Genomic DNA, 16,527 nt, shown 5'->3' with positions numbered 1-16,527 from the left:
TACAGCAAAGGTTTTTTTGTGGGTTTTTTTTTAAGAAATGTAAAGCTACATGCATCAGGGCTGTTCGATGATTCAAACCCAACCTGAGCAGTCTCGTCAGAGTAAGCCTTAGAGTAAATTTCTCGTCTCAAAAGCCTTCCCTGAGGCAGCAATACCTCTTCCTTCTTCCTTCAAGGAAGTGATTAGGGATGAATGGAACAAGCCTGATAAGGACAAGCACATTAACAAGAGCGACCTCAGGCTCTATAACAAGAGGTGCAAGAACCTCAGGGCTCTATTGTTGGCTCTGTAGCATCCCTCCCCTGGGAGGATTGCCCCAAGGACCCTACAGATAGAAAGATGGAGGCCATTCTCAAAAAGGACTTTGAAGCCTCCTCCACCAGTCTCTGAGCGTCCTAGCAGCTACCTGCTTTGCAAGATCTCAAAACCCTTAAGGACAGAGATCATCCTGACTTTGGTTCCATTTTAAAGAAAGTCTCCCTAGCAGCAGGATTCGTAGCTGATGCCACAATAGATGCAATGAGCTTTTCAGCCTGAGCCATGGCCTCTAGTTCAGAGCCAAAGACTATATGTGGCTCTATCTCTGGACAGTTGATACTCTAAGTTAGCTCTTTGCACTGCCAAATTTACATGCTCTCTCCTTTTTGGAGAAGGTGGTGGCTGACAAACAATCAGTGGCAAAATCCAAACAATCTCTCCCTTCCTGACTGAGTGTCCCCAGGAGAGAGTTTAGATTGACCTTCAGACAGAGGCGCTCCTTTTGCCCTTCATCCTCACACGGGTAACAACAAAGGAACAATAGATTCTCCAAGGGAAAACAGTGAAATTGAGGTCCAGGAGAAAAGCCTAGAGGGATCTCAGCAGTTCAAACTTATTGTTCAGACATTTGGCTTCTCTTCAACCAACCCATTCATGAGTCCTAGGAATGCAAAGAGATCAACATACTTCACAAGGGAGGCAGACCCTTGAGCCATGGGGACAGACACCCTGTTGCAAAGTTGGCTGCAGGGCTTACTATGTGCATTTCCACCCTTCCCACTACTGAGAAAATAAAATGAGAACAGGTGATAATAATTCTTATAATTCCTCATTAGCCAAGGACACCTTGATTTTCAGACCTCATTTAACTGGAACTCCCACACCAGCTTCCGCGGAGACCAGACATCCTCTCACAAAGGTCCTTTTCTTCATCTGGACTCAAAATGGGCTTCAGCTAACAGCAAAGCTATTGAGAGGGAGGCACTGGAAGGTCTCAGGCCTGGTCTACACTACACGTTTAAATCGAATTTATCAGCATTAAACCAATTTAACCCTGCACCCGTCCACACGACGAGACCTTTTATAGCGATATAAAGGGCTCTTTAAACTGATTTCTGTACTCCTCCCCGACGAGAGGAGTAGCGCTGAAATCGGTATTGCCATGTCGGATTAGGGTTAGTGTGGCCGCAAATTGACGGTATTGGCTCCGGCGATATCCCACAGTGCACCATTGTGAAAAAAAACCGCTCTGGAAAAGCAATGTGAACTCGGATCACTGGCCAAGTAGACAGGAAAAGCCCCGTAAACTTTTGAATTTCCATTTCCTGTTTGCCCAGCGTGGAGCTCTGATCAGCCACGAGTGGTCGATGCAGTCCCAAATCCAAAAAGAGCTCCAGCATGGACCGTATGGGAGATAATGGATCTGATCACTGTATGAGGAGACAAATCTGTTCTATCAGAGCTCCGTTTTCAGAAGAACGAAATGCCAAAGCATTTGAAAAAATCTCCAGGCTATGATACAGAGTTGACAACAGCACAGTGCTGTGTGACAAGCGTAACGGAAAGCCAAAGAATCAAATGGACGCTCATGGAGGGAGGGGAGGGGGTACTGAGGACTCCAGCTATCCCACAGTCCCCGCAGTCTCCGAAAAGCATTTGCATTCTTGGCTGAGCTCCAATGCCTGTAGGGTCAAACAACATTGTCCGGGGTGTGTTTCAGGTGTATTCTCGTCAATTTAACAGCCCCCCTCTCTCCCCATGAAAGAAAAAGGAAAAAAATCGTTTTCTTGACTTTTTCTTCAGTGTGTCACCGTATGTCTACTACATGCTGCTGGTAGACGCGGTGCTGCAGCACTGAACAGCAGCATCCTCTCCTCTCCCACGTGGCAGACGGTACAGTACATAAATGACTGATATCCGTCCTCGTCATCATCAGCTGTGAGTGCTCCTGGCTGGCCTCGGTGAGGTCGGCCGGGGGCGCCTGGGTAAAAATAGGAATGACTCCTGGTCATTCCTGGCAGATGGTACAGAAACGGCTGGTAACCGTCTTCATCATAGCAACTGGGGGCTGAGCTCAGATCAGCCTCCCCCCCTTTCATGTCTAAAGAAAAATACTGTACTGCTGGACTATCATAGCAGCAGGAGGCTGGGCTCCTCTCCCCCACTACCCTTAATGTCCTGCCTGGACTATCATAGCAGCTGGAGGCTGCCTCCCCCTCATTTTATCTCACTAAAAAAGTCAGTGTTTCTTATTCCTGCATTCTTTATTACTTCATCACACAAATGGGGGACACTGCCACGGTAGCCCAGAGGGGTGTGGGAGGAAGGAAGCAACGGGTGGTTTGTTGCAGGGCACCCCTAGCATGGCGTGCAGCTCATCATTTCTGCGGGATCTGACACGGAGTGGCTATGCTTTCTGGTTCTCTGGTACACTGGTTTCTAGTACACTTGCCCCATATTCTAGGCAGGACTGACTCTATTTTTAGATAAAACTTAAGGAGAATGACCCAGGAGTCATTCCTATTTTTGTCTTTGCATCCCACGACCGACCTCAGCAAAGGCCAGCCAGGAGCACCCATGACAGCAGCAGACGGTACAGAACGACTGATAACAGTCATTAGCTCATCGCTAATTTACAATGGCATGCAGAGCGTATGTGCAATAGGGATGGTAACCGTCTCTGCTACCTTGCAAAGGCAAATGAATGCTGCTGTGTAGCACTGCAGTACTTGCCTGTCAGCAGCACATCCAGTTACACAATTGATACGGGTGACAGTGACAAAAGGCAAAACAGGGCTCGCATGGTTGCCGTGTGCTATGGCGCGCAATCCATGCAGAAAAAAGGGCCTGAAAATGATTAGTCTTTTGTTAGCTTTCACTTCACGGAGGAAGGAATGAGTGACGACATTTACCCAGAATCACCCGCGACACTGTTTTTGCACCATCATGCATTGGGATCTCAGCCCAGAATTCCAATGGGCGGGAGAGACTGCGGGGACAATGGGATAGCTACGGGATAGCTACCCACAGTGCAATGCTCCAGAAATCGATGCTAGCCTCGGTACATGGATGCACACCGCTGAATTATTGTGCTTTGTGTGGCCGCGTGCACTCAACTTTATACAATCTCTTTTACAAAACCGGTTTATGTAAAATCAGAATAATCCTGTAGTGTAGACATACCCTCAGTTTGCCATCTAGAGTCATTAAGGCATTGCTTTTGGCTAGAAGACTATAAAAATGCTCTTCTGTCTGGTCAGATTCTACAAGTTCACAGCACAATGCATATCCTGGAAATCCTGGAATCCTAAAAATGCTGTACTTCCTCCAGGAAGGCATAGAAAGAGGCCTTCAGCCCAGTACCATTGTATGTCTGGTGTCCATTCTTAGTAGCATGCTTATTCACAAGATCCTCGGGTTCTCTGACAGAAAATTCACAGATAGCAAGATTCCTTCAAATAGTCCAATTAGCCAGATTAACAGTCAGATCACTTTCCAGAATGGAACCCACCTCTGGTTTTGAGGACCTTGGCAAGCCATCCCTTTTGAGGAGCCTTTGACTTCACCATTGGCCTTTTATTTATCTCGTAAGACTTGTTTCTTAGTAGCTATCCAAGCTTAGATATCAGAAGAGCCTTGAAAGTCTGTCTCAAACACATAGAGTCCATGAGAAGATCGGACTCTCTATTCATGTCCTTCCACACAAAGTGCCAGGGACTTAGAGTTTTCAAGTCCTCCATCACTAGGTGGATTAGATTATGTATTGTGGAAGCCTATACCTCATCAGTGTTTCCTATATCAGAAGACATGAAGGCACAATCCATGAGATTCTTAGCAACCTTATGGTGGAATGAGCAAGTGCATCTATTCTGGAAATTTGCAAAGCGACCACTTGGTCTATAGCTAATACCTTCATTAAGCGCCACAAGAAGGACGTTCTGTCTTCCACAGATGTGTCCTTTGGCAGAAGGGCCTGAAGATGGTGTCCTAGAATAATACGGACCTTTGAGTGAGCTCATAAAAAGGCGGGTTCTTCTTTTCTACCAACCTCTTCTTTCATAATCCTCCCTATATCTGATCACTGTTCACTACTTCCTGGACATCAAGAATTGTGGGTGGTGCCGGACTGCAGAACTGAAATTTTCTTATCAATAATTTCCTTTCTGCAAGCAGCATCTTGCACCCTAGATGCTCATGAGCCAGTTCTATGCACCCTAGATGGCTCATGAGCCAAGCATCAGCCATTAAGTGGAATCATTACCATAGGGCAGTCCTTCCTGATCTAATGTACATAGTTGTTTAATTATCTCTGGAATATTTGCCAATAATGAGGCTATGCAAATTTCACAGCTTGGGAATAACTCATCTGGTACCAAATGGGAGCAGAGAAAGCCTGGCCAGAGACTGGTTCAGGTCTGTGAAGTTGCAGAGAGAGAGTAGCCCAGATATCCAGAATTAGAATTGTGGGAGATACTGCTTGCTTAATAGAAACAGTGTCATAATTTTTTAAAAAAGGAAAAAAAAAACTATTAACAATGTTCCAGGTGTATTTAAAACATTTCTTGGCAGTGTTTGCAATTCAGGCCTTGCAACAGTCTTCTAATATGTGAGAACTGAACACTGAAATTGACTATAAACAAAAGTGAAACTGACTAATCTGTTTTTATTGTCCTCACTGGGTGTGGTAATAGCCTCCTGTCCCAGACCTGGACTTTAGCGTCCAAAATCTGGGGGCTTACCTGAAACTCCCCCAAGCTCACTACCAGCTTGGATATTCTCGCTGCCACCAGATCAGGAATTGATGGGGCCTGATCCCCCCTTTCCTCTCTCTGGTGTCCCCAACCCTCTCCTTGGGGGACACCCAGATTCCAAATCCCTTGGATGCTAAAAGCAGGGAGAAAACCCCTTCCCCCCTCCTTTCCAGGCTTGCCTCTTGGTCTAGCCTGTGAGTATCAAGACGAAACCGGTTTCTCTGCTTCCAAGAGATAGCGTTCTCTACCTCAGGACAATTGAGATGCAAAATGCCAACAGCTTGGCTTTGCCTTTCCCCGTGCCTGCCTTCCCGTGAGGGAGACAGGTACCTGATACAGAGGTGATTCTTTTTCTCTTTCCCCGTAGCCTGCTCTTTCCCTGAAAGCAATAGGAAAATAGCCACAGCCTGGCTGTTTCCCTTCCCTTTGCCTCCCTAGGAAAAGAACTTCCACACGTTTTAAGAGAAAGTTATATAAAAAAAAGAAAGAAAATATAAAACATAATTTTGCATAAGAAACTCAATACAGGCTCTTGCTTATAAGAAAATATGAAGAAACAGTCTTGATTTAAAAGATATGCCCGATTAAGTCCAACCAATCCACATACATGTAAATACAACCCAAAGCTCCTCATAGCCGAATTGCTTGGGGTTCCTTTGTACTCACAGATGTGGTAGGAACACTTGGAGATAAGCCTACATTGTGCATTTAGGAGGAAGCTTGTTACTCACAGCCGAGAGAAAACAACAAAAGACACAGCCATCCACATCTATTCGTACAACCAAAGCTCCTCATAGCCGAATTGCTTTGGGGTTCCTTTGTACTCACAGACTTTGGTATAATATGTGAAATAAGAAGGAGTTAGGAGGAAACCTTGTTTACTCACAGCCGAGAAAACAAAAAAGACCCCAAGTATACAAATTCCCGCCCCTGACTTTAAACAATCCAGTTCTCTGATTGGTCCTCTGGTCAGGTGTTTGATTACCCTTTCCAGGTAAAAGAAACTTAACCCTTACCTTACCTATCTATTTATGACACTGGGTAAAATGCCATAAGTAACCAGAGTATAAACAGTGACAAGTGTAAATCATTTTGTTCAAATTATATGTATTTTAGTCATCTAAATCATCATTAACACAGACAAATTTCTTTAAAATATTTTGATAGTGTTCTACGAATCAGAACTAGATGTAAAATCAATTGAAGTGAACAGTTACAGGAATGTAGGGTCAGATCTTTAGCTGGTGTACTACGCCCTAGATCACCATTGACTTCAGTGGAGTTACACTGATTTACACCATTTTTTAAAGCTTAATTCCTTTCTTCTCTAAGACTTAACTAGTAGTTTGGTTTATATTTTTCCAATTAGCTTCTTGTGCTTCTTGTTCTGTTCTGTTAATTCTTGGATCTGTCCATGTTGAAGATTTCATGGTGCATGGCAACTGAATGTGGACTTGCACCATGCCAGAATATTTTTTGAGTGGGTGGCTGTCTGTAAATACAGTTTAATATTTCTACACAGGATAAAGAAAATGTTCAGAATTTGGCAATCTAAAATGTAAATTGTTCGTGCTTGAGTTTATTTTTTGGGATGGTAGGCATGATAGGATCTCAATATTATCTCTGAAACAGCAGTTTCCTGTATAGGTGAACTTTCAAAATACTGTGAAGGGTGTTCTGTCTCAAAGCCTGTCAATGTGTGCATCTCTCCTGCCACATTTTGAATATTGATATCTTTGTCTAACAGTTGGCACGGAATTGAAAAACATCCTGTGGCTTTCTTAGTAGTCACAATCCATATCTGCCAAGTTAAGATTGTGCTTTGCAGTTAACACTGTCATAACAGTGTCAAAGACAAGTATGGTATGTGTGTTGTATTGTAAACATTCTTAAGATGTCACAGAATGTAACTATGAAACCCACAATAAGCACACAGGATCAGAAGAGACCTGGAGTTGCTGATGAATAACATGTAAAGTTGCTCACATTACGTCCTGCACTCTTTAACTTTGCCTTGCTCTCTTAATTATCTCATTTTTATCCTCAAATCTAATGACTGTCAGGTTGTTACATGTGCATCCTAGAAATTAAAATTGATCATTTCTCTTGTTCATTACCATGTCATTAGAACACATATCTCCTTGGTCTAGCAGCGCAACTCTTTCTATGCCAGCAGTAGCACATACGTCTTACTTTTCTTGTTTGTTTTGTTCTGCTGTAGGTAAAAATTTGAAGCTTGCTTCACTTTGCTATGCAAACCTCTCTGCTGCTATAGTTGTGCATTAGCTTAATGTGCTGTTGTATTATAATGTAAAAAGTCTCTTGTCTCTTCTGTCTTTGTCACTGCAAGCTGCTAATCTGAATGAAGTGGAAAAAGGTCAGTTGTCTTTTAAGCCTATTTTCACTTACCTTGGTTTCTTGCTTTTCTTTTCTTCAAAGGTGCATGGATTTCAGTGTATGCACGTGATCAGAGAAATGATATTGTTAACATTTAGCAAGCTAACCCTAAATCCTCAGATCAGGCATTTTACTCCATACATAGCAAATAAATGCTATTAAAGGTAAAAATACAGCTCTTTGCACAGAAGACAGTGATACAAGAGCAGACCATTAACACTGTATACATTGTCTTTTTCAAATATACTAAAACTTACCTTATGCATCCTCTCCGGTGACCAATAAAAATGGCTTGCTTTACAGAGATGGTCTCCTAATAAAGCTTGTACCCAGCAGGTGTAAGACTTACTTTAGTTCTGTTCTAATGCTTTCTAGATTCTAAAATACCCATTTAAGTTTCTTATATGAATTGTCCTGCTAGACGTTAGGTTGTGATGTCCTCCTGTTTATCATTGTAGTGACCAAGTGTAACACCACATATTGCATCTAAAAAATCACACAGTGATATGAGGCTGTGCAGCAGAGAAAGTTAATCGAGATATATGCAGTCTTAATTTTGAGTAACCTTATGTTTTGGGTTTCTGTCAAAACGTTAATGTCACTAAAACACAAGTTTGATTTAACCCAATAATGGGAGAGATTCTGATCCATCATTTTGAATTACTGTTTTTCCTCCTCTTCATTTCCTGTTCTCTTTCGATTTCCCCACACACACAATCTGCCCCCATCACAGAAAATCCTCCTATAGAGAAGTGAAGGGTGGGCCAAGTTTGTTAGTGCCATTCTTTGAATGGGTGGGAATGGGCAATTGAAAAACAACATAAGATGCTCCTAAGGGTTCAGTTTGCTGCTCAGAACCACACTCGCATCCTAAACCAGGAGTGGGCAAAGTACAGCTTGGGGGCCGCATCTGGCCCGCCAGACATTTAATCCAGCTCTCAAGCTCCCACTGCGAAGCGGGGTCTTGGGCTTGCCCTGCTCTGGCACTCCAACCGGGGAGCAGGGTAGGGGCTTGCCCCATTCTGCATGGCTCCCGGACGCAGTGGCATGTCCCCTCTCTGGCTCCTATGTGTAGGGGCAGCCAGGGCACTCCACATGCTGCCCCCACCCAAGCACCATCCCTACAGCTCCCATTGGCCAGGAACTGCGATCAATGGGAGCTGCAGGGGCGGCGCCTGTAGACAGGCCAGTGCGCAGAGCTGCCTGGCCGCACCTCCACATAGGAGCTAGAGGGGGGACATGCCACTGCTTCTGGGAGCTGCTTGAGGTAAGCGCTGCCCAGAGCCTGCACCCCTGACCCCTTCCTGCACCCCAACCCCCTGCCCCAGTCCTGATCCCTCTCCTGCCCTCCAACCCCCTTGGTCCCACCCTGGAGCACCCTCCTGCACCCCAAACCCCTCATCCCCAGCCTCACCCCAGAACCCGCACCCCCAGCCAAAGCCTGCCCCCCCCACACACCTCTGTCTCAGCCCAAAGCCCCCTCTCGCACCCTGAACTCCTCATTTCTTGCCCCATCACAGAGCCCGTACCCCCAGCTGGAGCCCTCACTCCCTCCCACACCCCAGCCCCCAATTTTGTGAGCATTCATGGCCTGCCGTACAATTTCCATACCTAGATGGGGCCCTCAGGCCAAAAAGTTTGCCCACTCCTGTCTTAACTCTCACCCTCATATATTAGCTCATTGCTCTGTGATCACCCTGCCAGGCTGGTGTACAATTAGTTTGTTTTATTATGACTATTAGTGGGTATATTGTTAGGAAAGCCAGCTACCATTCAAACATAACATCACTGTTTACAAATAAATCCATTGTCTTATTTTTAATGTTGAACCAAAACCAAACTGCACTGACTACTGAACTAGCATATGTAATTTTTTAATGAAATTTACTTGTAAGTGTGCAGAGTACTTTTGTTACACTCACTGAATTCTTGCAACATAAAGTATAAATGATCTGAATTTTCTTTCACACAGGGTTCCCAATTCAAGTTTGAATGGATATTCCCCTTGTATAATTATGTCTCCTCATTGAAATATCTGTTTTATATGAGATTAAAAGGAGAAAACATAATCAGAAAAAAGGTTCTAGTTATTGGAAATGTGTGAAACAAGTGAAAAACATAATATATTGTAATTACTGTAACCCACACAATCAAATTATTAAAAAGCTCAGGAGAGGTAAACTAGGATTCAAAGACAAAATTAAGCAGGTGTATAAAAATGTGATGCATATTTTATGCTACTTAGTTTACTAGTGTATATGAAAGTGCATTTAGCTGATCATAAATTACTAGCAGTATAAGTCTGTTTATTGCAGAGGCCTTTGTCTTAATTTTCAATTCAGTAAGAAAAAGAGGAATAATAGAAATTAAATATTTCTCTCAGTTTAATGAAGTACTACACCAACCAATTATATAACCTGATTTACACATTTCCTAATATACAGGATTTACACAGCCCTAGTGCTAACGAGTAAAGATTTAAATGCATCTAATGCACTTGGGCACCAGTTAAATATGGTTCTTAAGCACATGCCTGACTTTAAGCACCTAGGTAGTCCAATTAATTGAGAGGCATATCGGTTTAAGTCATGTGCCTAAGTACCCTGCTGAATCAAGGCCTTGGTATTATGACTTGTGAGAGTTTAAAGAGAAATGCTTTTATTAGTTGCTCCTAATAAAATACACTAGTTACATTAACTGGAATATCTCAAGCAATTGTAAATTATTATTTGAGCACTGTGATCATTCCACCAATTATGATGCACTTCCACTCAAGATTAAAAGCTGGATCCTGAGAATGTACACAATCCTTAGTAATGTGACTAGATTCATTGACTTCAGTGGGACTACTCCCATGAGTACTGTTTTGTATCATCAGGCCATAATTAATTATTTTTCTGCATGATGTTATTTTTTTTTAAATACTTATTGCACAGTCCTTACCTGCCAATACCTATTGTTATCACATTAAACAGAGTAATAAGTAAGGTCTCAGTCTTGCACTGGGGATCCACTAGCATTGGATGTAAATGAACGGAATTACACTGATATAAAATTGGAGTAATGCAGAGGTGAGGTAGAGTCAGAAGTTATATTTAAAATAATTTTGGCAGTCTGATTCTCAATGGTTTACAATGGAACTTTAACACTCTGAGTTGTAATGTGCTTCCTAGTGCCACTGAGAATTTTGTATTTTAATCTTAGTTAAAACAACTTAAAACTTTGTTCTTTTGTTTTAATTGGCATGGTGATTACAGTTTCATTTATATTATGCTATATTTTCCCATTCATATGCCAAGTACTTTCATAGTTTGAGATGATACAGTACTTTGATTGTGTACGGTTTGTCAAACTCTCAATCTTCCACTTTAACGCCATATAGTTTAACTAGAACTAACATTCTCTAAAACAATCTTTTTGCTGTATGAATCAGATGTAGTTAATAACTAGTGACTTCAGTCAAAAACATGAGGAGGAAAAAACTGTGTAACTTTCATGGAAAGTAAAAAGACTGCAGAAATAGATTCACAATTTATGGTAGCCTAGCGCGCGCGCGCACACACACACACACACACACCCTAGTAACTACTTTAACTACCATTAAGCCTGCCCTGTACACTTGGTATATTGCTTTGGAACACTGTGTATTTGTTATGATGATTAAGAAAAAATAGTAGTCAGTTTTATTTTGATTCTGTTCCTGGTTTGGATTCTAATATCCTGTTTGCCTTTACTGCAGTGCTGACAGTCCAAGTGTATAACATCCATTTTAACTAACAAAAATATCTTTGATAACCTTTTAGGCCTTGTTCTTGAAATAGGATCTGTTAGCTCAGTCCCCAGTGCCCACATAGAATCTCATTTACTTGAGTGGAATTCCATTGGAGGATTGAGGTTGAGCAAAATAATTAAGCAACATATCTGATGCATAAAATGATGTTTCCTGTTCCTAATTAAACTGTGGAATTATTTTATAGAATAGTTTTTGATATTTTCTTCAAAACTGACTATTTAAACTAAATAATCTATCATTGCCTGATCTTCTAAATGATTTAGAAAATAAAACACTTGTATAGCAATCTTCTAGTCTTTAAGAATCTGGTCACTTGCCAGGGAACTTATGAAAGCCACAGTTATCATTTTACTAAATGGGTGAATGAGTGGATGACTGTACACATGTAACATTTGAAGTGAAACATTTTTGAATTTAAAGATGCACAGTAGTATCACAACCGTTTTTCTTACCTAAAGTATGTTTAAAAAAACTGGAGCTACACTTCCTGGTTTAGGTGGCTCTCCAAAATTTTCCTTCTGAATACAGTCAAAAGACATAATCTGCCATTTTTTTTTGTAGGTGTTTCACTTTTGTCACTATCTCTTCCTTTTTGTAAATTTATTTTTCTCCCTTGCATCTTGTCCATACTGATTAAATTCTGGAGAACTCTTGATTTTAGAACTTCAGTCTTTTCCCTCTATTTACTCTCTTAGGAACAACTTTTCAGAAGTGTTCTTCAAATCATTACACCTAAAAAATGTGCTACTAAGTTTTTCATGCTTATTCTTCAACACTTTTTTTTATTTAATTTTTTTATTTATTATATTTGTTATATTATTTAATTAATTTTATGTTTTATATTTGTTTATATTTTGGGTGCCTACAACTGTGCTTATGCAAATACTTAGATGGCCAGTTAGGCATTGTATCTCTTTATTTATTTATTTATTTGGTTTTTTTCCTCTGGTGTGTATGTAGATGCAAAAATAACATTTCAGGGGTGCAAATTTTGGTGGCCACTCTGAGGTGTCTTTGAAAACATTGTTCTTATTTCACTTCTCTTGTCTGTAAATCTTTCAGAGTATCCATGGTTGTTTTGATCAAATAGATCATATTTACTCAAAACCTGGCCTTTGTTCATACAGTTCTTTATGTTCTTGCTTCACCACATTGGTCACAGGATTTCCCATTTCCTTGCTGTAGTGCAGTATTTCCCTTCTTAGATTACCTATTAATGTACTGTTTGAACTAAATATTTCTGTCTGGACTGACTTCTTGATTTACTTAACAATTTTGTCCATTTTCCTCATTGGGTTTTTGAAATAATTACTTTCAAAAATGTAAGGGAATACTTTCCTTCCTTTCATACTCCCAGAACACATTATGCAGTATCCCTTCAAGTCAACAAGAGTCAGGAGACATTTTAATTGGACAATAGGTTCATACCCCAGTCATTGCACCTTAGACTGCACGCTCTATATATATTGTGCAAATCTTCCATAAAAAATCAAATTTTTACCAGGTCCTCAGAAGTGGTCGTTGATGTTTTCAGACCATTTGCCAAGTGTAGGCCCAGATTCTAGCAAAGTTGGATTGATCTTATATTTTCAGCTGAAACAATATCAAACTTTATTTGTAGCTGTTTCACTTTTGAACTTTTGGCCTCAACCTTCAACTGTACCCCATATTCACTGACAACAGGTAGAGGATTGGGCTTTAAACTCCCTTATCTATGAGGGATATTGGCCTTCTGTGTAGTTTAGAGCAAACTGGAGCCATTTGCCAGCTGACAGTTACTAGAGTGCAGTATACTCTTGCCATGCCCCCTTTACCTCAGTACACCCTCCACATCCAGATCTAGAGGGTTAGGAGAATTGCACAGTGTTAAATTCCTGTTCCACAGAGAAGTCTGCCACATTTGGCAGTCCCCCAGGCAATTTAAAATGTCAGGGCCACTGATAATACACCAGTAATAATGCAGCCTTTGGCACAATCTCTAACCAGTGGAACAAGCAATACATGTTCGAAGAAGTGGGGGGTTGTACCCATGAAAGCTTATGCCCAAATAAATCTGTTAGTCTTTAAGGTGCCACCAGACTCCTCGTTGTTTTAGTGATGATGGGATTACTGTCCATGTTATATCAATGTCAATTAGGATTTTTCTAGGTATTAAAGGTTTTCAATACTGAATTATTTCTAAGGGTCCTTTGTGAAGTCTGTAGGATTCCAAAATTTGTCAAGTTACTTATTGACTCTTGGGAACTACAAAGTCCCCTGGTATTCTGGAGCTGGAATTGCCTTCTTACCTCATTAGGCATATAGTGCCTGATATTGAAAGTTTCTGAAAGCCTCTGGTGCATGAGTAAGAAGAAAATCCAAGTTGGGAGCATTTATAGGAGGTTTTGTGCCTGAGTCTTGTGAATACTGAGTTTCAATAGCATTCTGCAGGGACATCTTCATATCACTCAGGATCAGGATAATATATTATGCGATTGCACAGTCATATAATTTAATGAAGAATTGTGCTCCAGAAGTAAAAAAAAACCCTTTCATTTAAAAAATGTTTCTAACTTATAGAACACACATAAATTAGGTAAATAAAACAGGTTTTTTGTTCATTTCAGTTTATGATCATGGGAGTTAGAATTCTCTCAAATTCCCTACCAAGATGTAGAAAAAAAAATTACCTCTGTAATCTCTTCATCAGTGAGTTCTGCAAGTTGATTTTATGTGTGTGAAGAATTATTCCCTCTTAACCATTTATTTATTTGAATACCACTCCTTCAGAAGAGAGGGTCTATGTTTGGTTTAATATTGTTTTGTTGTGGGATTATTTTTTAGGATTCTTTGTGCACTGTCTTGCATTTGACAGACAGACAAGGCAAGAGGCTTTGGGAACAGAATTCAAGTCCTGTGGGTTAGTCAGCCCTAGTGGCCTGTGTTTGAACTTCCTTCAGTTGCCCATATATATTGATTAAATAATATTATTATTGGTAATTTCCCTGAGAACCATCGAGCAGCCTGTCAGGAGATCATCGACTTGTGTTATTAATTCATATACACATTGGCATGGCTTTATGAGATTGGCAGTCTGTGTCATTAAGAGAGTGCAGCTCTACAGGAAATATGTCTCAATAGATTGGCAGTGTACTACCAAACCCCTTTGGAAAGCTGTGCATGGATCTTGTTGGTATGGATTTTCTGATGGCCAAGTCTAGATCTGCATTGCTCTGTGTTGAATATTATTGTGTGAATTTTCTCAGCTGCAAGTCCAGTTCTCCAGGGTGAATACTAACATGCCAGTTTGGGACTGGACTGTAGATTAAGTTAACGCTTGTTACGGAATAGAAAAACAAGCTCTTCTACAACAGATGGCTGAAAAGTACTTTACAGGTTGTCTTAACTTTACCTCTAGTGCTTGTGAATGGCGTATTTTGTTTAGAATAGCACAAACATAAATATTTACACCTTATTTCCTGTTTGAATTTGTCTCGCTTCAACTTCCAGCCATTGGATTGTATTGTATCTTTCTCTGGTAGATTGAAGAGCCCATTATTTAATATTTGTTCCCTGTGTAAAACCTTAGACTGTAACCAAGTCACTCCTTAGCCTTCTCTTTGTTAATCTAAATAGATTGAGCTCTTTGCGTCTTTCACTATAAGGCTTTCTAATCCTTTAATCATTCTTGTGGCTCTTCTCTGAACCCTGTCCACTTTATCAACATCTTTCTTGAATTGTGGGCACCAGAACTGGACACAGTATTCTGGCAGCAGTCACGTTAGTGCCAAACACAGAGGTAAAGTAACCTCTCTACTCCTCCTCATTAGCTCTTTTGGCCATACAGTCACATAGGGAGCTCATGTTCAACCGATTATCCACCACGACTCCAAAATCTTTTTCAGAGTCACTGCTTCCCAGGATAGAGTCCCCTGTCCTGCAAGTATGGCCTACACTCATTGTTCCTAGATGAATACATTTAGCCATATTGAAATGTGTACTGTTTGCTTGTACCAAGTTTACCAAGAGATCCAGATTGCTCTGAGTCATCAACCTGTCCTAGTAATTATTTTTGTGTCATCTGTAAACTTTTTCAGTGATGATTTTATGTTTTCTCACAGGTCATTGATTTTAAAAAAAGTATTTGGCTTACGGCCAAGAATAAATCCCTGCGGGACCCCACTGGGGAAACACCCATTGATGATGATTCCCCATTTAATGTGTGCCATGTTAATTTTATATCATTCAAGTTTTTTAATCAGAATGTTGTGCAGTACCAAGTCAAACACCTTACAGAAGTCTTTTAGTATATTATGTCAATAGTAGTACCTTAAACAACCAAACTTGTAATCTTATCAAAAAAAGATATCAAGTTAGTTTGATAGACTAAATTAATGTTGATTGGCATTAATTACATTACTGTCCTTTTAATACTTTATTAATCATGTACTGTATCAGCCACTCCATTATCTTGCTTAAAAGTCTGTCTCTTGTTGTAGGAGCATAGGAAGGGAATTAGAATGGTTACTGTGTATAACCTCAGAAACTCACTCAGCATATGTAACCCTTACTCCTTCATATTCGCAGACTTCCTTCCGATCAGACTGGAGGTGCCAAAGATCATGGTCACAGGCATTTTTACCTCTTCCATGTTTTTTAATAGTATATATGTCTAAATCCCCCTGGCTACCTGGAAAATGTCATCCCTTGCCTTGAATATTTGTAGAGACCGATCTAAAACACCAGTGTTCTACAAGCGTGGCACACATGCCCAGCAAAAAATTACCCACTCCTTGACCACATAAAAAGATATGATAGTAACTAATATGCTGAATAAAGAAACAAAACTTCTCTCGTGGTTACTGTAAAGTAGTCACAAAATAAAATCTTTATTGTAAACATTGTAGATTGTTTCACCATATCATTAACTATGTGAATTAGCTGCTTTTTTTATCAGATACATCCAGGGCACAACAATATTTGGATTTATCACACACTTCTTTTCCCATGCCACTCTCCCAAAAACTATATTCTAACCCACACTAGCATCTCTCATCTTTCTCCCTTCCCCAACTCTCACCCTTTGGGGGAAAAAGGTCCCAAATGGTACTGTCCCGCTCCTCACCTCATGCCTCCTTCTTTGTCCTCCCGGCTTTGTCCTTCTGCATCAATTTTCATGTCCTCTAAAGAGGCTGAAGCCATTGTGTACCAATTCCCTGTGTATGGTGGCAGTTGCGTGGAGCCACTGTAGGAAACAGACAGTAAGCACTGATGGGTGAGTGTGTGGTGTCAAAGCAGTTGCATGGCAGCTTTCCTGCTTCCTCACAGCAAAAGGCCACTTCAGTAGTG

The 16,527-nt window shown here is 40.8% G+C and overlaps 1 protein-coding gene and 1 non-coding gene across 9 annotated transcripts in view; one reads left to right on the top strand and one right to left on the bottom strand.

Moving 5' to 3' along the window:
* SLIT2 (slit guidance ligand 2) overlaps positions 1–16,527 on the top strand; it is a 408,552-nt gene that overhangs the window by 359,773 nt on the left and 32,252 nt on the right. For 6 of the 8 annotated variants that reach the window (XM_075066552.1, XM_075066551.1, XM_075066558.1 and 3 more), the window contains one exon: positions 7,360–7,386. The exons of the other annotated variants lie outside the window; for them this stretch is intronic. In XM_075066552.1, the coding sequence (XP_074922653.1) occupies positions 7,360–7,386 (27 nt within the window). The remainder of the gene's footprint in view (positions 1–7,359; positions 7,387–16,527) is intronic. 8 annotated transcript variants of the gene reach the window in all.
* On the bottom strand, positions 7,934–8,015 carry LOC116817616 (small nucleolar RNA Z155). The gene has a single exon (XR_004371980.1). It is a non-coding gene; the product is annotated as a small nucleolar RNA Z155 (small nucleolar RNA).

Source organism: Chelonoidis abingdonii, chromosome 5 (genome assembly GCF_003597395.2).
Source record: "Chelonoidis abingdonii isolate Lonesome George chromosome 5, CheloAbing_2.0, whole genome shotgun sequence".
Lineage (NCBI taxonomy): Eukaryota > Metazoa > Chordata > Testudines > Testudinidae > Chelonoidis > Chelonoidis abingdonii.
This window is presented reverse-complemented; position numbering and strand designations above follow the sequence as displayed.